This window comes from Manihot esculenta, chromosome 16 (assembly GCF_001659605.2).
Source record: "Manihot esculenta cultivar AM560-2 chromosome 16, M.esculenta_v8, whole genome shotgun sequence".
NCBI lineage: Eukaryota > Viridiplantae > Streptophyta > Magnoliopsida > Malpighiales > Euphorbiaceae > Manihot > Manihot esculenta.
The window spans coordinates 1,927,793-1,953,954 of NC_035176.2; the positions used below are offsets into that span (position 1 = coordinate 1,927,793).

A 26,162-nucleotide genomic window follows, 5' to 3' on the forward strand; every position below is an offset into this window, starting at 1 on the left:
CTATTTATAATAGAAAAAATTATAATATGTAAAATTATAAAAAAAAATTGAAAAAAAATTAAAATATAAAATTATTTCTCTAAACAGTGAAATTTTCATCTCAAACTTTATAATAGTAAGACCTGTTGCTCGTTACATTTTTAAAAGTAGTGCGTTTTGAAATTCTCTTGAATCTCCGTTGACGCTGGCAGTTTAATGGTAAATTTCAAAATTAGTTGATGTGTGTGATTGGCTTTCCAAATGCACTAACCAATAATAAATCTTTTATAAATTGAAATTAGCGAGTGGTAACTGCTGTAATCGTCACATCATTAATAGAACATGCAGATCCATCTTCCCCTACTACTGAAGAATTAGAATTGCTGCAAGATTTTCTGAAGATGAAGGCAGGCTGTTTAGGAGAAGGAAGAGCAATCTCACTACTCAGCATTAGAACAACTTGTAACATAGTTGGTCTGTCCAATGCATTTTCTTGAACACACAAGAGTCCCACATGAATGCATCTCAAAGCTTCATCAAGATTGTATGAATCTTTCAATGACCAATCAACAGTCTCCAGTGGTCTGTCTTCTCTCCATAGCTCCCACACCTGGGGAACACGGGTAACCAATTCTTATTACATGCTTGTGTTTATAAGCTATTTGTTATTATAGGCTGCTTCAAGTTTCCATCACTTACATGTCCTATCAAGCTCTGAGAAACATCCTGAGTGAAACCATTGTTTTTCTTGCCACTTACAATCTCTAGTAATACAACTCCAAAACTAAAGACATCTGACTTGATAGAAAATCTTCCGAATATTGCATACTCGGGTGACATATAGCCACTGTAAAAGAAAGAACATTAACTCCACATGTGTAATTAAAAAATTTATATGAATTCAATTCTTTTTTTTTTTTCAAATTATCATGTTTACATGAAAGAATTCAATTAGTTTTGATTCTATAAATATTCATTTAAATTTTTTTCCTACAAATAATTTATTTCAAATGAGCTCGGGAGATTTTACTGTATTCAAATCAAGAGTTGTGTAATATAATAAAAGACTACTCACTAAGTCCCAACAACTCTGCTTGTCTTGCATTGAGTCTGGTCACCTTTGAGTACTTTCGCCAATCCAAAATCTGAAATTTTTGGGTTCATCTCCGCATCTAAAAGGATATTGCTACCTTTTAAATCCCTATGAATAACTCTGAGCCTCGAGTCTTCATGAAGATACAAAATTCCACGAGCAATACCAACAATAATACTAAAGCGTTTATTCCAATTCAAGTATGACTTTCTTACCTGATCTACATAAAATTTGAAAACATTTACACGAATTAACTTTAAATAATGTATTCTGTAGAATAAAAAATAGTGAATAGAATCATAAAAAGACTTACCAAAAAGAAACAAGTCTAAGCTTCCATTCGGCAAGTATTCATAAATTAAAATCCGTTCTTCTCCCTGAATGCAACATCCTAATAGTTTCACAAGATTCCGATGTTGAAGTTTAGCAATTAACATAACTTCATTTTTAAACTCTTCTTTTCCTTGCCCTGAATTTTTAGATAGTCTTTTTACAGCTATGTCCTGTCCATTACTTAGCCGACCCTGCAACCATTTTCAGTCAACTTAAAGCCTGTATGATTGCACAGAACATTTCAATAAAACAGAGAAAGCCCTTCAGATTAAAAGATTTTGAGGGATACTTTACCTTATAAACAGAGCCAAAACCACCTTGTCCTATTTTATTAGCTGAAGATAAATTGTTAGTGGCAACTAATATGGTGTTGAGACTTAAAAAGGCCAAATCTTGATGCTTATTACTGTCCAGTAGCTCGTTTGTAGTAAAAATATCTTTGCAACCAGAGACTGAATCAACTGATTTTCTGCTCCTTTTCTTCACTGTTTTTCAAAAATATTGCAATATTTCAATCAGATGCTTAATCTAAATTCTCCCCAGAAGACACTAATGCAAAACAGAGGACAAAGGTTGTTTTTTTCTTACCTCTTCTCTTCAGCCACAAACAGGTGAATATTGTAAGGAAAAACCATACAGGAGCAATAGACAGTACAAAAATGGGCAGCCTTCCCTTCATTTTAAGAGAAGGGTATGATTTTTTTGCTCTTTCAGCTGCATATAAGTGGGAAAAATTAAAAGAAATTAGTGCATAACAAACTCACTGGTTTTTTAATGGATGATATGAGGCTTTAAATTTAAAAAACTTGCTTAGATCCAGTGTAGGTGGACCCAAGACATAATAGTAGATGGGTTCATTGGACCCACTCATTTGTATTTTGGTTCCGTCGTGGATCGAGTCTAGATAAGAATGATATACCTAATTCCATAGCATCTACACGAACATAGAGATCATATCCATAATATGTATGGTCTATTGTGTCCATTAACTCGCCGTACCATGCTAAACAACCAGTTCCTTTCCCAGCAATTGGTATACTTGCATATGCAGAGCAAGAACAATTGTTCTTGCAGTTTTTTTCGCAGTTCATCCGACTCATACTCATATCCACCCAGACAGCTGCTGAAGCAACAGGAGTCTTAACATTTGACAGTTTCACAAACCCTTCTTCATGTCCACAAACTGAGGAAGATTTCAGTCGCTTCCTGACGCACCCACCTGAGCCATCTCTTAGACGCCAGTCCCATGGGAACTTGGGCTCATAGCCAGGTAAACAAGCACACTCATAGTTAGTAAAATTATAAGGATCACACAAACTGTAAGGACCACATTGCCCAAAAGAGTCACACTTGTGCTTAGGTGCAGACCAGTACTCTTTCCATTGGCTGTCGTTTTCATGCCAAGTTAGCCGCTTGAGCGATCCTGAATCCTCCATTACTAATCTTATGATAACAGAAGAGTAGTCAACAGAGAACGTATAGTATTTGTCTTCAAGATTGTTAATAAAACTGTTATTGTAGGCATCTGCATTAGTTCTCCAAGGCCATGGGATGCTTCTCCAATACTGGTTGCCACCCTTGTATAGATAAAACTCTGGTGAGCCACTTGGGTTGAGCTTAAATGAATAGTTCCCAGTAGCTGGATCATGTGGTGATTTCCAAGAAGTTAGGAACCATTCAAAACCTGTTTTCTTGTTCAGACCAATTTTCATTCCTTGTAGAAGTGTGTTTGTGGGATAATCAAAGCTTTGCCACAGAATTCTTTTGTTTCTTCTTGTTCCCTGGAATAAAATCAAATTCCCAGTGTCTAAAAGCTGAGCTTCACAACCATCTGCTACTTCCACAGAAACATTTGCAGACCATACTGGAAAGATTTGTTCATGATCACCATAGAGAACGAGATCTCCATTATCGTTAACTGAGAGAACTCCTGAGGAACCAGTGATTGGATTGTTCCTGTTTGCCACCCACACAACTGTTTGTTCTGGTATTTTATGGAACCATATTCCAAGATATCTGTGTCTGGAACTGCCAGGGCTAAAAAATCCTAAAGCGAAATGATTTTCTTTAGAGATTAGAAGCTGGCCTTCTTTGATGGTTTGGTTTCTGGCAATGGTGTCAACTGACGAAGAACATAAGATGAATAGATGATGGACCATGAGCAAAGGATGCAAGAAGAGTCTTTTAGCATCCATGGTTTGATGTCGGGTTTTGGACAGTCAACACTTTTCCAATCTCACTGGGAAGAGATTGTTAATGGCAGTTACCTTTTATGATGGGAAATTCAAAGAACCTGGAATTGAAGTGGACCTCATGACTTGTCTTTGTCATCTACACAAGTTAACAGAACTTGGCACAGGCTGCTAGTGGAATTGTTAAAATCTAAAAAATAAAAAGAAAATGATCAAAAGGTCAATAGAAGTTTTCATTTCAAATCATGCAATTTGCTGGAATAAGGCCTAACTGACAGAAATGTGATGGGGATAAATCCTAGTTAAGAGGATAGGCATGGCCCAGCGGCCACTCTTTATGTCAAGTTGGACAAATCTGTCTCTGTTGCTAACCACTAACCACTGCATTCACTCAATAGAACTCTACATTTTCACCTGTAAAAGATTGCTTGAATTTTGGATATTATCTTTTATGGACTGAAATCTGATTCGACCCGAAAATTCCACCTCGGATAAATAATGAGAATCTGTATTGAAAGCAGAAAGCCCTCCCTCGTAATACGAAGGTGTATAAATAATTTTTTTTTTTCTATCTTATATTACATGAGATTTTTAAAAAATTAAAATTTTGAAAGTCTTAAGAGATTTTATTTCAGTTTTTTATTACAGTGAAATTTTATACTCCCTTATCAGTTGATGTAGATATCTCACATTCAAATCACTTTAAATTTCTTGCGTCTATATTTGTTTTTGTTTATATAATATTGTGATTATGAATGCGTGAAATTCTAGTATTATGTCTTTATTTCAACAGAAAGAAAAAGACAATCGTTGAGACTTTGTGAAAAATTTGTATGCACATCCAAATTTGAATGGAAATTTTTATGAGATTCTGTGGTTATAAATACATCTAAGTATTGGGTCAGTTCAGTTCACAACCAAACCGAATAAATTGAAAATTAAAATTTTGATATTTTATAACAATCGAACCGAACTGATTTTAATCAAAAATCAAATTGAACTGAACCGATCTGATTTAATTCAATTTAGTTTGGTTTGATCAATTTAAATTTTTAATAAATCTTTCATTTTTTACCCTTTATTTTTAGTATTTTAAAATTTAATTGAAATATTTTAATAATCTAATCTCTCTATATTATTAAAAATAATATACTATTATTACTAATCAGTTCAGTTCGATTTGATTTTTTTGATTTTTTTCTGATTAAAATCGAACCCAACCGAAATAATTAAAATTTTTAAAATTAAAAATTGAACCGAACCGAAATGAATAAAAAATCGAACTGAATTTTTAAATTAATTCAATTCAGTTGGTTTTTTCTATTTGAACCGAATACCGAACACCCCTAATTATAAATGAATAATTTGATATTAGAAATTAGCTTTCAACAAGTAAACATGAATTAAGCCTTAATTCTGCACTAATTGGAGAGTTGGTATTAAACTAAAGTTATTAAAATCCAAATCCTCCAAAGAAGAAATCCTTTAATCAAAATCGACATACACTGATATTTTAATTAATAGTTATTAATTATTTTACATTAATACAATATAATTTATTAATTAAAATCTCAACTTATGCCAGATATTATATATATATATAAAAGTTGTAGTATCTAAATCAAAATGATTTCTTTTATTAACTTAAATTATATTATATTAATATATAATAATTCTTAATTGTGCATTAAAATATCAATTTATGTTAGATATAGGAAGTGAAGAGTTGTTTATTATCCCATTTTAAAAAAGGATAAAAGTGTTAAGAAATTTAAAAGCCTGTAATTCCCACATTTTGATAGTGGTCTGTCACATTATAAAAAATATAATTTATTATATTGATGATTATTAATTTTTTAATATTTTTTAATTTTTTATTATTTTTTAATATAATATATTATTATATCGTAATAAAAATTTTATTATATTTTATTATTAAAAAATTATTATATCTTTTATTTTAATAATAAATAGAATGTTAAAAATATATTTATAAAAATTGAGTAACTATCACATAAAAATATGTTTAAACAATAAAATAAATCATTGTAAAAAAATGTATAAATATATATATAAATTCATAATAAAATATTATGTAAAAAAACTTTTATTATCTCACAATAGTGTTACTTTATTGATTTAATAATTTTTTAAAATTATATTTAATATAATCTAATTAATAAATATTATATATTTTTGTTCATTTAAATAATTACATAAAATAAATATATATAATTGATTAAAAATTATCATAAAAAATATTAATTGTGATAAAGAATAAAATAATTAAAGAATTTATAGAACTAATTACATAAAATATTATAAACTAAAATTTTACTTTATTCAAATAATTTATATAAAAAATAAATAAATATAAATAATTAAAGTTTAATAGAAAGTAAAATAGAGTTTTTAATAAAATCAAGTGTAAACAATCAAGTTATTAAAGCTGAATTATTATAATTTATTATAATTAAATAATTTTAATTTATTTATTTTTTACAAAAATGTAAGGTTCATATGTCCATATGGAGATATAAAATTCACTACCACAATCTTCATTTCATATAATTTTCTGTTTGTTTATCTTATTTGTCTAGTAGCAATATAACAATGGCATAATTTTCTTAAGGATAATATTATATCTAAAACCTTATTCTATTTTTTTTTTACTAACAAATTATACCATTCATGATAATTGAATTCAAACACTAATATTTATTTATGAAAAATCTCATTTTACTATTAGAATAAGAAATTAGTTCTAATTAAACTATCAAAATATATTAATGCGTAACTATTAATTCAAATCAAAGGGTGAAATATATTTTTTAACATAAATTATAATTTATTTTACATAACTTAATCAATTATAATAAAATTCAATATATATTAGATGATTAAATGTAAAAGTGTGCATTCGGTCGGTTTGATTTAAAATCGAACTAAATTAAATAAATCAAAAATCAAAATTTTAATATTTATAAAAATCAAATCAAATCGATTTTGATAAAAATTAAATTAAATCAAATTAATTTGATTCGGTTCAATTTAATCGATTTAAATTTTTAATAAAATTTTTTTATTTTTTACACTTTATTTTTAATATTTTAAAATTTAATTAAAATATTTTAATGTTAATATGATATAATCACTCTAAATTATTAAAAATAATATATTATTATCACTAATTAATTCGCTTTGATTTTTTTTATTTTTTTAAATTAAAATTAAAGCGAATTAAAATAATTAAAAATTTTAAAATTAAAAATCAAATTTTATCAAAATAAATAAAAAATTAAATTAAAATTTTAAATTAATGCAACCCAGTCAAATTTTTTAATTTGAACCGAACTAATTAAATAAGAATTTTTCTCATTTCATTAGGATCGTCAGGATATATCGTATACACCAATAATGGAAGAAAAAAACCTTGGGAGTTTGCATTGGGATCCACAGCATAGTAGACACCAATAATTGTGGAGAAAACCAAGAGAGTAGTAGAGAAGACATGTAATAAAGAGATTGTTGCCCAACTAGGAAAATGAATTATTAATAGACATCAATATTCAACACGGTTAGAAAAGAAGATAAATGAAGGCCAAAAAGTCAGATTTGCATTCAATCATGTAATAACTGACCTTCACGTTTGAGAAGAATTCAGCCCACTTGGATTAATAAACAGAAGAAATAATTGTAGCTGCTGTGGGAAGCTTTTAGCGAGTAACGACTCCTGTAATTGTCAATTCATTTACAGAACATGATCCTTCTTCTCCAACAGTTGAGTTAGAATTGTTAATGGATTTTCTAAATATAAATGCAGGTTGTTTTGGCGAAGGAAGAGCCATCTCACTGTTCAACATGAGAACAACTACTAACATGGTTGGTCTGTCTATAGCATCTTCTTGCACACATAAGAGTCCGATTTGAATGCATCTCAACACTTCATTTGTAACATATGAATCCTTTAACGATGAATCTACGAGTTCTAATGCCTTGTCTTCACTCCATAATTCCCAGACCTATGCGATTCATATATAGGAAATGTGAATAATAATATAAGTATTCAAGTTAATTTGAAGTCATATGTGTGGAGAAGCTTACATGTCCTATCAAGCTTAGTGAAGCATCCTCCACATTGAAACCATTACTCTTCTTGCCACTTATAATCTCCAACAAGATAACTCCAAAACTAAATACATCAGATTTTATTGAAAATTTTCCAAATACAGCATACTCTGGTGACATATAACCGCTGCATAAGAAAAACCGTGAAAGATTAGTCTTAATGTTCTTTTCATGTGAAGAGAGTTTCTTTTAAATGAATGAATTGGTACTTACTAAGTTCCCACAACTCGATTTGTCTTGTCATGAAGTTGGTCATTTATGAATGTTCTGGCCATCCCAAAATCAGAAATTTTTGGATTCATGTCACCATCTAGTAGAATGTTGCTGCATTTTAAATCTCTATGAATAATTCTTAAACTCGAGTCTTGATGAAGATATAATATACCACGAGCAATGCCAATGATAATATTGAAGCGTTTTTTCCAATCCAAAAGAAAACTCCTTGTTTCATCTGTAAAAAAATTCAGAAAACATTTGGAGCTAAATGATGTAATCTAAATACCTTATTTATATTCTATTAGAATTGATGAGATTTCATGCTATAATAAGGGGAGTGTTTTGAAAAGTTATTTCAATTATTTGTATTCCTAAGTAAATATGATAATATATGTTTATATATTCTTAAAATAAAGGGATTTGATATATTTCTATTATAGGTGGGAAATCATTTAATTTATAGTGTCGTATCATATATATTTTGAATTTTTCATTATAGATAGAGAAGTTTTTGTATTATTAGTAATATATCTAAGTTAATAAAGATGTAGAATTTTGAGGTTTTGTATATGTGTATGTAGACTTTTATAGCCGAACTACGTAAATTTTCTTGTATTATTTAGATTTGGGTATTACTTATCAACACTATTCACGGTACTATTCATCGATACTGTTCATCGATATTATTCATTGGTATTGTTTATGGCTACTGTTTACACCTACGTTTGTGTTCGATTGATGTAATTTGTTTAATTTTATGAGTTGTTTTGTATTGGTGTTTCCTTATCGTTATTACCTTTGGAGAGAAAAATGTGATTTTAAGGATTAGTTTGTATTTTCATACTTTGTGCGAGTGCCTTTGTGGGAGTGTTTTTGGACATGCTCATGAATTATTGTTTGTAATCAGTTATAAGAAAGTTGTTGGTTTCTAGTAGAATCTCATCAAGGAGAGTGTTAGAATTTTCATAAAAAAAATTATTATGAAAAATTATTCCTATTTGATTATAAAATTTATATTCCTAAATAAATAGAATAATATATATTTATATATTCCTAAAATGGAGGAATTTGGTTTATTTCTATTATAAGTGGAGAATCCCTAAATTTATGATATTGTACCATTTGTATATTGAATCTTCTATTATAAACAGGGAAGTCTTTCTATGATGAATTATATAATTCAATTCAATGAAAATGTAATTTTTTAAAATTTTGTGTCTGTGGTTAAAGATTCTTATAGTCGAAACTAAATTTAACATATTCCTCTATGTAAGTACAATAAGACAATCACTTGATAGATTTTTTTAAAAAATCAATATTTTTATATAGTTAGAATCTTAGAGCTATGGAAAAGAGCCTTACCAAAAAGAAATGAGTCCAAACTTTTGTTTGGCAAGTATTCATAAACTAACATCTGTTCTTCTTTCTCAATGCAGCATCCAAGAAGTTTAACAAGATTCCTGTGTTGAAGCTTGGCGATCAACATAACTTCATTTTTAAATTCTTCTACTCCTTGTCTGGAATTTTTAGATAATCTTTTTACAGCAACCTCTTGCCCATTAGGCAGCAGACCCTAAACTCATATCACAAGAACAAGCTTGCAGTAAATAATCAAACTAAAAGCCAATCTATTACCCAGAACCTCATAATGAATTTGAGAGAAAAACAAAGAACAGCAACACAAATTGAAACAGAACAGATAAAATCCATTCAGACATCAGGTATTCAGGGAGTCTACCTTATAAACTGGGCCAAAACCACCCTGTCCAAGAATGTTAGCTGGGGAGAAATTGTTAGTGGCATGAAGTATAGCACTGAAACAAAAGAATTCCAAGTGTGGATGACTTTCAATTCCACTAAGCCCATCTTCCGGCAATGTGTCAATGGAATATACTAATCTTTTGTTCCTTGTCTCCCTCGTTGTCCTAGAGAAGGATGAAGCAAAAACTTGTTCGAATCAAATCTCAGCAGAACAATTGATCATGGAAAGCCACAGATTATCCACTTTGTTTCTTACCCTTTTCTCCTGTTATAGAGCCACAAATAAACAAATATGCTTATGACAAACCATGCTGAAACAGAAGAAAATACCAAAATGGCTACCATCCCCTTTGTTTCAAGAAATCCTTTTGAGCTCCTTGCAAGCTCAGCTTCATCATACATGAATGAAAAAAGAACAGAGCATTACTTTCAAAGAAGCAGTGAATCAAACATTCATGTAAAAATCAATAGGAAAAAGAAAATTGTTTAAACTTTGTTTAATACCTAATTCAAGAGCATCAACACGAACATACAGATCATTCTTGCTTTGATCCTCAAAATTTATTGTATCTATTAATGCTCCATACCAAGCCAGACAACCCATCCCTTTCCCAGCAATTGGTATGCTTGCATATGCAGCACAGGAGCAATTTCTCTTACATTCTTGTTCACAATCCGACCGACTCATACTCATGTCCACCCAAACTGCTGCAGAACTATCAGGAAGCTTAACATGTTCCACTTTCACAAACCCTTCTCCATTCCCACACAGTGACGAAGATTCAAGTCGCTTCCTTACACACCCACCTGAGCCGTCTCTTAGACGCCAGTCCCTTGGGGACTTGGGTTCATAACCAGGTAAACAGGAGCATTCAAAAGTGAGACCATTGCTAAGATAACAGTTACTGTAAGCACCACAGTATCCATAAAAATCACAAAGAGACTTGGGTGCCGACCAGAACTCCTTCCATTGGCCGTCACCTTCATGCCATATGCTCCACTTGATCAATCCTGAGTAATCCATCCTGATTCTCACTATACTAGAATTTAAATCTCCAGAAAAGGTAAAATATATCTCGTCTTGATTGTTAACAAAACTGTAGTTGGACAAATTCGGTAACGTTTTCCATGGCCATGGCCATGAGACACTTCGCCAACGACGCTTATCACCGTTATATATAAAGTACTGTGGTGAGCCACTTGTTTCAACCTTAGCCGAGTAGTTCCCTGTTCCTGGGTCATCTGCTGATCTCCATGAGGTTAGGGACCAGTCCAAACCTTGTCTCCAGTTTATCCCCAATTTCATTCCTTTTATTATGGTATCTGTCGGATAATCAAAACTTTGCCACACAATTCTTTTGCTTCTACCCTGGACCAAAACCAGATTCCCTGAATCCAACAGCTGAGCCGTACAACTCTCTGTTGCTTCCACTGAAACATTGGTCGACCATACCTGCAATTTTTGTTCATGATCAGCATGGATAGCGAGGTTTCCATGTGGATTAATTGAGAGAATGCCTGAGAAGCCATGGATTGGAAAGTTCCTGTTTGCTACCCACACCACAGTTTGTTCCGGTATTTTATGGAACCAAATTCCGAGATACCTATAGCTAGAACTGCCGGGGCTGAAAAATCCTAAAGCGAAAGTATTTTCCTTAGAGATCAAGAAGTTGCCATCTTTGATCATTTGGGTTGCCTGAAGTGTGTCGTCGGAGACACAAAACGAGAAGAGGATGAATAGAAGGAAAGACTGAAAAAACAGATCTCGGGAAGCCATGATTTGCTTGAAATAAATTTTCAGTAAACTATATGTTTTGCTGCTTGACAGAGACTAGATGTTAGTCAAAAATTGCCAACTGTAAGCTTCTCTGTCTACAACTTCTAGACACCTAACAAACATCTGCAAACCCAGTTTAGGTGCCACATGTTATTCTCCATTATATGAGATTTGACTCAAAAGACAATTACATAACAGACAGGGAGGGACGTCGGCTGGCTGATTTTGTTCTGCTATCTATCAAAACGGATTTAAATTATACAAGGCTTAGATGAAGTTTATATATTTGGCATTTATACAAATAAATAATTAAATATATTTATATATTTTTATAATAATATTAAAGTCTATTGAAAAATTTTTTACTACTTATTTATATTAAAAACTTAAAATTTTAAATAATAAAATTAATATTTTTACATTTACTTTAATTTTAATTATTTATTTTAATTAAATTTAACTATTTATTTTAATTAAAAATTTATAATTCATCTATTATACGAAATAGAATTATTTCTCAAAATACTTATTAAATAAAAATTTTAAATATTTACTTTAATTTATATTTATATCCAACGCTTTAAATATTAGATAATAAAATTAATTTTTTTAATTTATCATAATTATAATAAAAAATATTAAAATAAAAATAAAAAATTATTAAAATTTATAATATAAATTTTGCAGTTTTATTTAACTAATAAAATAACCCTTAAAATATTTTTTTTATTTTAATAATATCTTTTTTTATTAATCTCATTATTTATTTCTCATTTTTATTTTTATATGTAATTTAATAAAAATTTAAAATATAAAAATTATAAATATAATATTTTATTTTATTTAATATTATTGATATAAAACATAAATTTTTGTTAGATTAATAAATTAATTAATATATATTATAAGTATATTTTTTATATAAATAAAAAAATATTAAATATTTTAAATAATTTACAAGAAACGGAATTAACATATATAATTTTTTATAAAAATTATAAAACGGATTACTTTACATATTAAAATATATATTATTTTATTTTATTTAATATTATTAATATAAATTATAATTTTTTATATGTTAAAAGTATATATATAATAATGATGAGTATAAACAGTACTTTAATATATAATATTTTATTTAATAAAATTTTATTTATAAAAAATATTTATTTAATATTATATATGATAAATATAAAATAAATATATTTTCATTATAAAAAAATTATTTAATATTATACAGAATTGAACCGTAATGTTGTATTCAAGTTGGTCCAATTTTAAGAACAAATCAAAATCAAGAATTATCACATCCTAAAAATCAAGAACAACTAAACTTCTTGTTAATAATTATGTACAACATATCTCAGTTAGAATATCATCCAAAAATTCAGCAGCTATCGTGTTGCAACAGTTGTAATTGACAATTCTTTCACAGAACAGGATCCTTCTTCTCGTACTCTTGAGTTGCTAGTGTTGTAATATGTCCTGAAAACAAAAGCAGGTTGTTCAGGAGAAGGAAGAGCTGTTTCGCTGCTCAACATTAGATAAACAGCTGACATTGTTGGTCTGTTTGCTGCATTTTCTTGCACACATAACAGTCCGATTTGAATGCATCTCATGGCTTCGTGATGATTATATGACGACTCCATTGATGAATCAACTATCTCGAGTGCTTTGCCTTCTCTCCATAAGTCCCACACCTGTGTGATTCGTAGCATTAGCCAAAGAAATTTTCGATACAAGCTGTTGGCTGAGCTATTAAGCACAGAGAAATCTATAGAAACCCACCATAATCAATAGTTATAGTAAAATTATTGGACATATAACGGTTGCATTGTACCAGTTCTCTAAGTTAAGGGGATAAAAGTTTGTCACATACATGTCCTATCAAGCTCAAGGATGTATCCTCTTGGTTAAAGCCATTGCTTCTCTTTCCACTTATAATCTCTAATAATATGACTCCAAAACTGAATACGTCGGATTTTACTGAAAATTTTCCAAATACTGCATATTCTGGTGACATGTAACCACTGCACATAAAAAAATTAAGAAAGATAAGCGTTTACATTTTTGTCCATAGATAGAAACAGAAATAAAGCTGTCTAAGAATCTGTATTATATTGCTCTTTTTGATTTCTGGTAGAGTACTTACTATGTGCCAACAACTCTATTCGTTACGTCTTGAATTTGATCACTTCTGAATAATCTAGCCATGCCAAAATCTGAAATTTTTGGGTTCATCTCGCCATCCAATAAAATATTGCTACTTTTTAAATCTCTATGGATAATTCTTAGTCTCGAGTCTTGATGAAGATATAAGATACCACGAGCAATCCCAATAATGATATTGAAGCGCATTTCCCAGTCCAAAAGAAATCTTCTTTCTTGATCTGAATAAAAAGAAAAACCTTGAATTACTGTCAAATCATATGATCTCTACCTCATTTTGTGTATATAACAAAAAAATGAACTATTATAGACTTACCAAAAAGAAATGAATCCAAACTTTTATTTGGCAAGTATTCATAGATTAACACCTGTTCTTTTTTCTGAATGCAGCAACCTATAAGTTTCACAAGATTCCTGTGCTGCAGCTTTGCAATCAATATAGCTTCATTTTTGAATTCTCTAATACCTTGTTTTGAATTTTTTGACATTCTTTTTACTGCTATCTCCTGTCCATTAGATAGCTTGCCCTGAATTCATATGGCAGCCATTAAAGGTCACTCATGAATTTCTAATGTACAGCCATTTTGCTTATGCAGAACATGTACGGAGAAGCCGTAGCATTACCTTATAAACAGAGCCAAAACCTCCTTGCCCAAGTATGTTGGTTGCAGAGAAATTGTTAGTGGCTGCAAGGATTGTGCTGAAATCAAAAAATATCAAGTTTGGTTGGTTCCCACTTCCCCTGAGCCCATTTTCTTCCAAAGAATCTTCATAGTTATTTAATCCAATGCTTGAATCAAATATCTTCTTGTTCAATCTGTTCTTGCTTATCCTGGAAAAAGAAATTCCAGCAAGGAAAATATTTTTTTTTCAAGGCTGAGAACAATGAACAACGCTCAGGACAGTAAGGAAATTTTGGTTCTTACACTGCTTTTCTCCTCTTCCAGAACCAGAAATAGATGAAGATGATGATCACGAGCCAAACAGAAATTAAAGATGGAATCCCAACAACCAGCATTCCCTTCTTTTGAAGGAAACGATAAGATTTGCTTCCATCCACAGCTGCAAGTGTAGCCTTTGGTGAAATGGGGAAAATCTAATTTGCAGAAAAAACAGAACAGAATCATAGTTACCTAATTCAAATGCATCAACACGAATGTACAGATCATATCCACTGTAATCGGAGAGATCTATGATGTCCATTAAATCTCCATACCAAGCCAAACAACCAGTCCCTTTCCCAGCAATGGGTATGCTTGAAAATGCAGAGCAAGAACAATTCTTCTTGCATTCGTGTTCACAATCTAGATGTGTCATGCCCATAGCCACCCAAGTAGCTGCTGTTGTATCAGGAACTTTTACATGTTCCACTTTCAAAAACCCATCTCCGTTCTCACAATCCGGCGAAGATTGGAGCCGTCTCCTAACACACCCACCTGACCCATCTCTTAAATGCCAGTCCCTTGGGAACTTGGGCTCGTAACCAGGTAAACAAGAACATTCAAATGTATTGACATTGTTGGGTTCACATTTGCTGTTAGCTCCACAGACTCCATACCATTCACATCTGTACTTGGGTGCTGACCAGAACTCCTTCCATCGAGCTTCAATTTCATGCCAAGTAAACCACTTTACGAATCCTCCTTCATCCAGCATCATTCTTATAATAACAGATGGATCACTGTAATTGTAGCTGAAGTATATTTCATGTTTTGTGTTTACAAAACTGTAGTTGTAAACATTTGCTATTGTTCTCCATGGCCATGGAACGCTGCGCCAGTAACGAGACTCTCCCTTGTACAAAAAGTACTGTGGTGAGCCTCTTGGGTCGAGCTTGACTGAGTACTCACTATTTCCAGGGTCATCAGCTGATCTCCATGATGTTAATGACCAGTCAAGCCCTCTTCTTTGATCCAACCCAAATTTCATTCCTCGTAGCATAGTATTCGTTGGATAATCAAAGCTCTGCCACACAATTCTTTTACTTGTAGTTTTTACCAAAACTAAGTTTCCTGAATCCAACAGCTGAGCCTCAGAAGCACTGGCGTCTTCCGCCGAAATATTGGTAGACCATACTGGGATTTTTTCTTCAAGATTGCTATAGAGAACGAGGTTTCCATATTGGTTGATAGAGACAACTCCCGAGGAGCCATTGATGGGATTATTCCTATTTGCGACCCACACAACCGTTTGCCTGGGCACTTTGTAGAACCAAATTCCAAGATATCTATAGCTAGAACTGCCGGGGGTGAAAAATCCCAAGGTGAAGCTGTTGTTTTTGGAGATGAGAAAGTTGCCATCTGCAAGTGTTTGATTTATGGTTATGGTGTCTATGGGCGTAGCAAATATGAAACGCAGAATCAAAAGCAAAATGAAGAGAAGCTGCTCTTCAGCCATGATCAATTTCAGTAGACTCTGCGGAGCTTAGCGGCGTACAGAGGCATGGGTTCCCGTCATATCATTCATCTTCGGGGGCGGTTGGGAGTAAATGAAGAGCTGGAATTGTTGACTCTGTCCTCACTGGGATATTTATAATATCCCAGTGAGGACAGAGTCAACAATTCCAGCTCTTTATTTACTCCCAACCGCAGAGTTTTTTTGTTTTTACGAAGGTTTTTTTTATCTGCGCAGACTTTTTATTAAATTACATAAAAATATAAATAATAATGAGATAGACAGCGTATTATTGACTTAATGGATGATAATAGACAAATAACAAGAATTTAATAAATTCCCTAATTGCGAGGGAATGTGCACAAAGCTGAGTTAGACAGCTTGAGAGTCATGTCCTAATATATAATATTTATTTTCGTTGAATAAAAAAGTTTTTTTAAAAAATAAAAGTAAACTTAAAAAAATTTCTTGTTTAATCTTCCAGGTGGTTTCCAACTTTTCCATTTTTATATATATAGACATATTTACTTTATTTTAATTAAATTACACATATCTTTTCCTTTAGATATTTCTGTTTAACTCTCTTCCTTCAACATTTATTCATATAAATAAATAAAAAATTTTGATAAAAAATCAAAGTAAGATAAAGAGGCATGATAAAATTTTTCTCAATGTAATTATCTTTTTTTCTCTCTATCTCATTCCGTCTCTCTTTCTTCTTTTCTCACACTTTTTTTATTTTTTTATTTTTTTTATATATTTTAAAAATTACATACTTCTACCATTAAAAATTAAATTAAAATTTTACATTTAAATTATAGAACGAAAAAATTAATTTAGTCTTTAAATTATAAAAGCGCAAAAATATATATAATTAAACACTGTACTTTTTCAAATAAAATCTGAAAGCTATATGAAAAAGTAAAAAATTATAATTTAAAGAATTAATATTATTATTAATTTACTTTATTAGTTAAATTAAATTAATAATTTACTTTAATTTTTTTATTTTTTTTAAATTAGAAAGTACATAAAAATTTATTATTTCATATAAATATAATAATACTGATTTTCATATATTATTATAAAATTTTAATTTAAAGTGAATATTTTATTTAAAGTCTAAAATTATTTTTTAAAATATTTAAATTTTAAATATAAATTTTTATTAATTGATAAGAATGATAAGCATAAGAGTTAGTTACAACTACGTTTGCTATCTTATACAGCTGTCCATAGTTAGCCTCTAGAAATCGTATTGTTATAGATTACTTCCAGTCATTGACGGCACTGGTTGGCCTCTCATATTGACGGCACTAGTTCGGCACCACCAAAACTCTCGTCAACTGGAGAAATTAATCTTGCTCATGCTGATTGGTTTTGTTAAGACCAAATTGTTCGCAGCTGGATAAATTGTTCTGTCACTGAATCAATTTTTCATCAGATTACTCGATGCAAAACAGCCAAAGAAGCTTGGGACAAGCTTGCTGTAATTTACTCTAGGTACAGCAGCTGCGAAAACAATTGAAGTATTTAACCAAAGGTACTAATTCCGTTGACGATTACATGCGCAAAGCAAAGTCCTATTTTGATCAACTTTGCGCGCTAGAAGACGGCTCCATTACGGAAGATAATTTGGTCTGTGATGTTCTCCAAGGGCTAGGATCGGAGTATCGCCCTTTCACTCGTGCAATTGAGGCACGTAATCAGAAAATATCTTTTGATGAATTATATGCATTATTGCTTAGTGAAGAAACACAACTTAAGGTTGATTCCTTAATTGTAAATGCTGCTGCAACAATATCACCCACTGCTCATTATGTTAGTACTGGACGTAGAGGTCGTGGAAGATATTCAAGAGGTCGTGGCAATCATTCTGGTCGAGGAGGATACTGGAACAATAATTCTACTTCTGGCCGAGGGTCTTCTTCATCTCCAGTGGTCCATTTTAATTGCAATGGAACAGGCTATGTCTCTCGACAGTGTCCTTCACCAAAAACTAATCCTCAGGCGAATATGGCAAAGACTGAACCTGATATGTCAGCAGCTTGGTTGGTGGACTCCGGCGCAAATTATCATTTAACTTCCAATCCGGAAACTATTGCTCGTTCTACCCCATCATTGATGGCACTACTCTACAAATTGTTGATGGTAAAAACCTTTCAATCTCTTCTCGTGGGTCTTTAGTTACTTCTATTAATGGTCGTGATTTTCATTTTAAAGATATTCTCCTCCACTATCCCAAATTTATGGTGTGATAACATTGGTGCGACATATCTTTCTGTGAATCCAGTTTTTCATGCTCGTTCCAAGCATTTGGAGGTCGATTTCCATTTCGTTCGCGACAAAGTACACAAACATAAGGTTAAAGTTCAATTCATATGCTCTAAAGATCAGATTGTTGATATCTTAACAAAGCTATTGTCTAAAGCTCGACATCAAACTCTTATGCGTCTTTTAACAATCCAAGCTTTCCCATGAACCCTTGAATTGAGGGGGCCTCATAAGAATGATAAGCATAAGAGTTAGTTACAACTACGTTTGTTATCTTATACAGTTGTCCATAGTTAGCCTCTAGAAACCGTATTGTTGTAGATTACTTCCAATCATTATAGCCCTATAAATACATGTATAATACGCTGATTAATAATCAATAAATTCTCTTCAAGTTAAGCTCTTTCATTAATTACTTACAGAAACATATAAAAACATTAATTATAATAAAAATATTATTATTAATTTTGTTATTATTTGTCGTTGGACCTTGAACATTAAATTTTTGAACTTTTTACTTTTATTAATTTTGAGCCCTGTCTGAATCTGAAAATTATGTCTCTAGACTTGAGCGTCGGCCACCACAATTCAGTTGGCTGAAAGATCCTTAGATTTTCATCGATTAAGACAATCCCTCTCCATAGCAGAAATCAACGATAATAAAAGTGAAAATCACATCATACAGCTCAAGCTTAAGTCTTCTCCATACAAACTATTGGATTTGTGTAGGAAAAAAAATCAACAGACAATCCAGTCGTAGAGGTAGAGAGGAAAGTCCATATTCCAAAATCACGGAGTTGGTTCTTGTCCAAATAGCACAAGGAAATATATTGCAGCTCTTCAAAAAAAAAAAAAAATTCAACCTTCAAAAATTCAAATTCATTTTCGTTTGTTTTAAAAAATATATTTTTTATATTTTTTATTAAAAAATTTATTAATAGGAAATAATTTTTAATTAAAGAAAAATTATTTTATTTTATTTTATTTTTTTAAACAGAAAATAATTTTCTATACTTTGATTTTTTTTTTTTTGGTGGGTTTAAATTGTTAGTTGGGTTTTTGATATTAAATTGTTGAGCTTTTACCTGATCGATGTTCTGTTTGGCCCATAACGCCTTTAAATGCGAACAATTGCATGTTTATGCAAAAAAAAAAAAAAAAAAAAAAAAAAAAAAAAAAAAAAAAAAAAAAAAGCATTTTGGATCCATGCATGGTTTGTGGTGTATATTAGGAAAATTATATAATTAAGCCCAATAAACAAAAGATTTATTCTTCAACACTCAAGTTTCATTTTAACTATGAAAAAATATTGTTTAATTTTTCAAATTTCTAATTATTTATTATTTAATTTTATTTAAAAATTACAATGAATTTTAAAAATTATTCACAAAAATTCACCGCCTAATCTAACGAGAGAGAGTTATAAAAGTTATTGTTAGAACAGTACGTGTAAAACTGATTTTGAGGCATAAAAGAAAATATTTTCCTTTAGGAGTAAACTCATTCAACTATATTTAGTCTAGGATTATGATAATACTCTTTTAAAATACAATAAAATTAAAAAAATCACAAACACTAAAAAAAATTCATATCGAAGAGAAAAGAAAGAATAAGGAGAATGAAAGTTAAAAGTACTAAATTTCATTTTCATCCAAATTTCTTCCTAAATTATCATTAAAAATCTAATTTATCACTTGTCATATGAAATTGTGAACTATGCTCCGCTCAATTTAGATGCCGAAAAATCTTAAAGTATGAACTATACTTTTGTCGATCTATTTAATTTTTTAATAACAGATCAATGATATTTTTTAAATAAAAAAATTAAATATAATATTTTTTTACCTGCTACTCTATAGTTTGAGGGTAAATTTAAAATTTTAACTATAAAAATAAAATCAAAACCGTAAAATAAGTTGAGATTAATTTCTATAATACCAACTTTTTCAATTTCAGCTTAGTTTAGTATGACTCTTAAATTTGGATTGGGCCTAAAAACCGTGTATCCTTATTGTGAAAAATTAAAAATTTACATTTATTGTATGGTTAATGGATTGATGATAGCAGTTAATTATAGTAAGAAGCCCTCAAATCTTGGCCAAGCACTCTACCTAGTTCAAATCTCCAAAGCCCAATTGTCTCTCGAAATCAAATGAGTGGGCAACGGGGCCACCTACTGAAATTCAAGAGCCCATGAATCTTCCTAGTTTGCAGGCGCAGCACTTTTTTGTTTTTATGACCAAACTTCATATGGTTGATGTTTTTGAGGAAAATCTGGAAATTGGCCAAGGGATTTGAGCTGGGAAGAGTCTCAAAACTACTATTGTCCCACCATTATACCTTCCATAAGCGAGAACTATGGTCTCAAGCGAGATTCTGAAGCAATCCATAGTTGTCAACCACACTTCTGATGATAAAAGATTTGTGATCTTTTACACACTAAGGCAACATTTTTTTTTAAAGAAAAACTACTATTTAGTCCTTTAAATTTAACAAAACTCACTAGTTAATCTCTTAATTTTAAAAAATACGTATTAAAAAATTTATTAATTAGTTTCTCCGTTAATTTTAGCCATTAAGTGCTATAAAAGTCTAAAATGAGAAATTAAAACGCTGGACTGAATTCATTTTAAATTTTATAAATGCATTGCTAATCAACAGATGCAACAAAAATTGAAGAGATATACAAATATATGTGTGCTAGATAAGGTATCTAATCTTGCTTTACCTTGCATCTAGCACTGTAACCGTGACTTGGTTTACTGTGAATGATTCATCTTGTTTGTCTGAAGATGAATCGGTTTCTAAAGGATTCCTTCCCAGGCAAAACCCAGGGGTTTTAGGCTGTGGCATTGTTGCAGTTTCACTGCTCAACATCAAGACCACAGATGACATTGTTGGTCTATCTTCTGCACGTTCTTGTACGCATAAAAGCCCTACCTGTATGCATCTCAGAACTTCACTCGAGGAAAATGAACTGCCAGTTGATGTATCTAACAAGTCCATCCCTTTTCCTTCTTTCCATAGTCTCCATGCCTGCAAGAATGCCAGATTCCAATATTCTAAGTCAATAGCAACCGTTTAGAAACCGTTGTATCTGTCTCCGTTGCTATAATATAAGTTCTCCGTTACTCATTTTTTCATAGCGGATAAAAATATAGCTAAAATGTAGAAGTGCAAGTGCCCATTTGGAAGATTAGTTGAAATATAATCTTGTACTTACATGTCCAAGAAGGTTGAGTTCACTGTTTGAATGATAAAATCCCCTGTTCTTATTGCCACTTACAATCTCCAACACTAGAACACCAAAGCTAAAAACATCTGATTTCACTGAGAAGAGCCCATCCATTGCATACTCAGGAGACATGTAACCACTACAGTAATTAGTAAAGCAATGTAATAATTAAACATGGGAAACTGAGGTTGACCATTGGAAGAAATTTTAGGAAAATCTAGTATTAATACTTACTATGTTCCCACTACTCTCCTGGTACTTGCTTCTGTCTGATCTCCGCCGAATATTCTCGCCATTCCAAAATCTGATATCTTCGGATTCCATTCTCCATCAAGTAGAATGTTGCTAGCTTTGAGATCCCTATGAATAATTCTAAATCTTGAATCCTGGTGCAAGTATAGAAGTCCTCTAGCAATCCCACAAACAATGTTGAAACGCCTTGGCCAATTTAGTAAGGAGCTTTTTGATTTATCTGCAACAATATTCAAACACGTACAAAGTAGCCCATGAAACTCCAAACTCGTTTGATACAGAAAAAAAAATCATCATGCAGAAGTTCGTTAGGAAGAGATCGAAAGAGACTAACTGAATAAAACAGAATCCAGGCTTCTGTGTTCCATGTACTCATAAATGAGCATCTTCTCATCCGTTTCAATGCAGCAACCAAGAAGTCTAACAAGATTTCTATGTTGAAGCCTGGCAATTAATCTGACCTCATTCTTGAATTCTTCTATTCCTTGTCCAGAAGTCTTTGACAGCCTCTTCACAGCTACCTCTTGGCCTTCTACAAGCCTACCCTGTAAGCAAATTTGGTCTGCATTAGGCTACTACTCATTTCCATGCATATTCTGTCATTGCATGTGTTATTACAAGAATTTACCTTATGAACACAACCAAAACCTCCTTTTCCGAGCATATTTTCATCGGAGAAGTTTTCTGTAGCCGTTGCAATGGTACCAAAATCGAACAATGGTAGTTCAAGCTCATCTTTGTCTTTTTCACCCGAGTAATCTTTCTTGCTTGAGATAACCACCTCATTTAACAGCAAGTTTTGGCTTCTTTCTTGAATAGCTGTAATTTATAGAGATGGTAACTCATAGATTAACATATTAAAATATATTAGAAATAAATTTTTTATATATGTCAAATGTGACCAAGAAATTCAATTTTACCTTTTTCCTCTTTACATACAGTGAGCAACCTCTTTCTCTTGCAGATAAAACAGCCAACTAGTCCTAGCAGCAGAGCTGCAACACCAACTGAAATCCCAATAATAAGACTACGTATACTCCTGCCATTACCTGAAAAATGAGATGGGTAATTAGTCATTTTACTACCACATAGTCTTCAGACAAAATATCCAACTTACTACATTGGATATATAGAAATTTATTAATTATTTAAAAAAATTATTATGTAGTTTCTGTGATATATAGAAATTTATTAATTAATTTATTAATTTTAAAAAATATATTAAAATATTAATCAATTTTTTAGTTAATTTTAAGTGTTAAATATTATAAAAAAGATTTGAGGGGCTAAAAAGTAAAATTGAGAAAAGTCAAATTAGGTCGAGACTCCAGAGATTTGTGATCCTGCCCATTAGCACTAACAAATTCGGAATTGAATTTGAATAATAGAGATTAATTTTGAAAGAGAGAGAAATGAAAAGGATAGCCAAGTCGGGCCAACGAAATCCAACCAAATTCAAAGATGTCGGGCCATGCCCGAAGAATTTTTATACCCAATCTGGCCCACTTTACTACCTTAAAAAGAAATTTTCTTTTTAATTTTCTTTTTTTTTTGCTGGAAACTACTAAACTAAAAATATATTAAAGCTCTTAACAATCACAACCTGCTTTATCAATTATCACCGCCTAATTAATAATTTTCAAGCAAGAGTACGGCGCCAGTGCGATGCTTACATGTACAACTACACCCTTAATCACAGCTACCCACCAACTAAGATTTAGACAACTGTCAACCCTTACACTTTACCCATGTTTGGCCTAAACCAGATCAAAGCTGACTCTAATTAGATTTGAGATTGGTTTGAGTTAAGGGTTACACGAATTTTGAGGTAAGGCACTACTAAAATAATGATAAGTCCTATATCAATACTGTAGGTAAAAATGAGGGCTTAACAAAGTTCCAATTTTGTTTTTGGGGGTTGGGGGGGGGGGGGGGTGAGGAATTCACTTTGTAAATAGACTCAATTGTGAGAGACCAGTAGCGTGACTTCAATCCAACTGATGGGTGGATTCCAAGTGGACAGAAAGGGCAGATAACAGAAAAAGAAATAAACAAAATCATTTTATTTTGTCCCTGTAAATCAGTCAAAGTCTACCTTGAGTTCATAGAAACCACTTGGTTTTCTCCTTTCCTTTTTTCTGAGTGCATCTTGAGTCACCCATAGAATTTTATAGACACACTACAAGTAACCAATTCACTCTATGCTATGATCATGGGGTGTGTGAGGAACGTGGTACTTACTTTTTCTAGAGAAATTTTAACCATAACCTACTAGTATAATATTATTTTGATATATATTATTTGATATTTAAAGTTAATTGACACAATTAATTTAAATTCACACCAAATAAATCTACTAAAAATATGAAAATTTACCCTCACATTTTACACTCTAATTAAAAGAGATGGGGACGATGAGTCATGGCATGGCATGTTGTTTTCATGGGTGGGTGGATGGGCAGATAGGTGTACTTATCATAGAAAGCATACATGTCCACTACGTCACGAAGGTGAAGTCGGAACTAAATTTGTATGCATCCTTAAATTTACTTATCAAGTCACCACTTTAATTAGATTGAGAATTTTTGGTAAATTATTTTTAAAGAAATGCAACAGAAGAGGAATAAAAAGACAGTTTTGGACGTACCTATATCAGAAGCAGCCAATCTGACGTAGACATCTTGACCACCTTCTGCATATTGTCTCATATCCAATAACTCATTAATCCAAATCACACAACCTGTGCCTCCATTGCTAATATTTGAATTTGCATAAGCCGTGCAAGAACAGTTCGTCAAGCATAACAGTTCACAATCTTTAAGACTCATGGCAATATTCACAAATGATGTTGAGCTATCTGGCAATTTCATGTTCTTCAAGTGCAAGAATTTATCATTCATGCATTGCAGATCTGTTTTCCTGACACACCCACCAGACCCATCTCTCAGACTCCATGCCTGTGGGTTCTGTGGCTCGAACCCTCTCATGCACTTGCAGACTGGGGAGGCATTTGAGTCGCAGACACCATATGGACCACACTCCATGAAATAATCACACTGATCTTTGGGTGCGTACCAGAAAGAATTCCATATTTCCCTGTCAGGAATCCATGTGTATCTCTGAAGCTGCCCAGATGAAGTAACAGTCAATCTTGAATACAGCGATTTTGTAGATATATGAAATGAGTAAAATACTTCATCTTTGTTAGTAACAAAATCAAAGCTCATTGAATCAGTAGGATTCATCTCTGGTACTCCACTGAATCTTTCCCCATTCCATGGCCCGCTTCTGTATTTCTTGTTCTGATCATCCCACAAGAAAATTTCTGGGAATCCATGATATTCCATTTTAAAAGAAAAATCACCTGGTGAAGGATCATCTGGACTCTTCCATGAACTTATATACCTGTCTAAACCTTTGTTTAGATCCCAACCCAGCTTCATATCTGGCAGTAAAGTATCTGTTGGATAATCAAAGCTCTGCCATAGATACTGATCATTCACATTTGCTTCTCTTAAAACAAGATTCCCAGTATCTAACAGCTGCATAACTGGATTGATAGCGTTGGTTTGATTTGAAGACCACATGAGATTAGCAGCTTGATCAAGAAGAACAATGGTTTGATTTGAGATCTTGAATATCCCTGAGGAGTTGGTAAGTGGGTTGTCTCTGTTAGCCACCCAGACATATGTTCTATTAGGAATGTCTCTGTACCATATTCCCACGTACCAGTTGTTAGAATTTCCTGGAGTGAAGAATCCAAGCTCAAAAATCTGGCTTGAAGAGAGAAGCTTTTGGTTGCCAGAGAGAGATTGGGAAGCTAACAAGGTGTCTGCAGAGAGAGCAAATCTTAAGAGAAGAAAAGAAAGGAAAGTGAAGAAGAGCAGATCGGAGTAAAAATGGTGTCTTCTTGTTATTACAGCTTTCATTATTGTTAGCTAAGAGGTTTTTTGCCCTGTCTCAGAGTATTTGGATTTTGGGTTTCGGGGTTTGGGGTTGTGTTTGTTGATTTTGAAGACATCTGTTATTGTTTCATAGAGAAGAGGAAAGCAGCTGTTCTTGTTGACCCTTTTGCTCTGTTTAGTTTGTCTTGGTCGTCTCTGTTTATTCTTTTGACAATGCCATCCTTTAATGTGGAAGCTTAAAACTAGAGATCGGCGTGTCCAGATTGAGACAGAAATTGCACTGTCCGAACAAAACCCCCGGTTTGAAATCAAAGATTAAATAATTAGTTTGTTAAAATTTATGGATTAAATAATAAAATTGTTTAATAAATCGAAAGAAGAGGATTGACTATTTTTAATTTTAGGAAAAATTATTTTTTAGTCTATGAGATATAGTATAATTAATGAATTC

The 26,162-nt window shown here is 31.7% G+C and overlaps 2 protein-coding genes across 2 annotated transcripts; both read right to left on the reverse strand.

The window, feature by feature from the left end:
* Positions 1-241: 241 nt before the first annotated feature.
* Positions 242-11,696, reverse strand: LOC110602855. Its single transcript, XM_021740438.2, is given in 14 exon segments — positions 242-589; positions 679-826; positions 1,055-1,292; positions 1,386-1,596; positions 1,700-1,890; positions 1,994-2,119; positions 2,325-3,672; positions 7,329-7,619; positions 7,702-7,852; positions 7,939-8,176; positions 9,304-9,514; positions 9,680-9,866; positions 9,959-10,091; positions 10,207-11,696. Coding segments are annotated over 14 exon segments (5,058 nt in total). The 5' UTR covers positions 11,480-11,696; the 3' UTR covers positions 242-277.
* Positions 11,697-12,724: 1,028 nt separating this feature from the next.
* On the reverse strand, positions 12,725-25,946 carry LOC110602854. The gene is made up of 15 exons (XM_021740436.2): positions 24,454-25,946; positions 22,727-22,855; positions 22,435-22,625; positions 22,141-22,351; positions 21,789-22,026; positions 21,543-21,693; positions 21,048-21,355; positions 20,652-20,695; positions 14,785-16,074; positions 14,578-14,713; positions 14,276-14,483; positions 13,968-14,178; positions 13,635-13,872; positions 13,362-13,512; positions 12,725-13,182 (listed from the first exon to the last, which is right to left on the reverse strand). The coding sequence occupies exons 1-15, from the start codon at positions 25,733-25,735 to the stop codon at positions 12,877-12,879; spliced, it is 5,094 nt and encodes a 1,697-aa protein (XP_021596128.2). The 5' UTR covers positions 25,736-25,946; the 3' UTR covers positions 12,725-12,876.
* Positions 25,947-26,162: the final 216 nt, after the last annotated feature.

Bases quoted from the DNA above. Each gene is read 5' to 3' on its own strand.
- LOC110602854 (XM_021740436.2), bottom strand. From the start codon at position 25,735: ATGAAAGCTGTAATAACAAGAAGACACCATTTTTACTCCGATCTGCTC. The intron at 22,626-22,726 runs GTAAAATTGAAT...TATAAATTACAG, and splicing joins TGTATGTAAAGAGGAAAAAG to CTATTCAAGAAAGAAGCCAA. The intron at 13,513-13,634 runs GTAAGTACTCTA...TTTTATGTGCAG, and splicing joins AATAGAGTTGTTGGCACATA to TGGTTACATGTCACCAGAAT.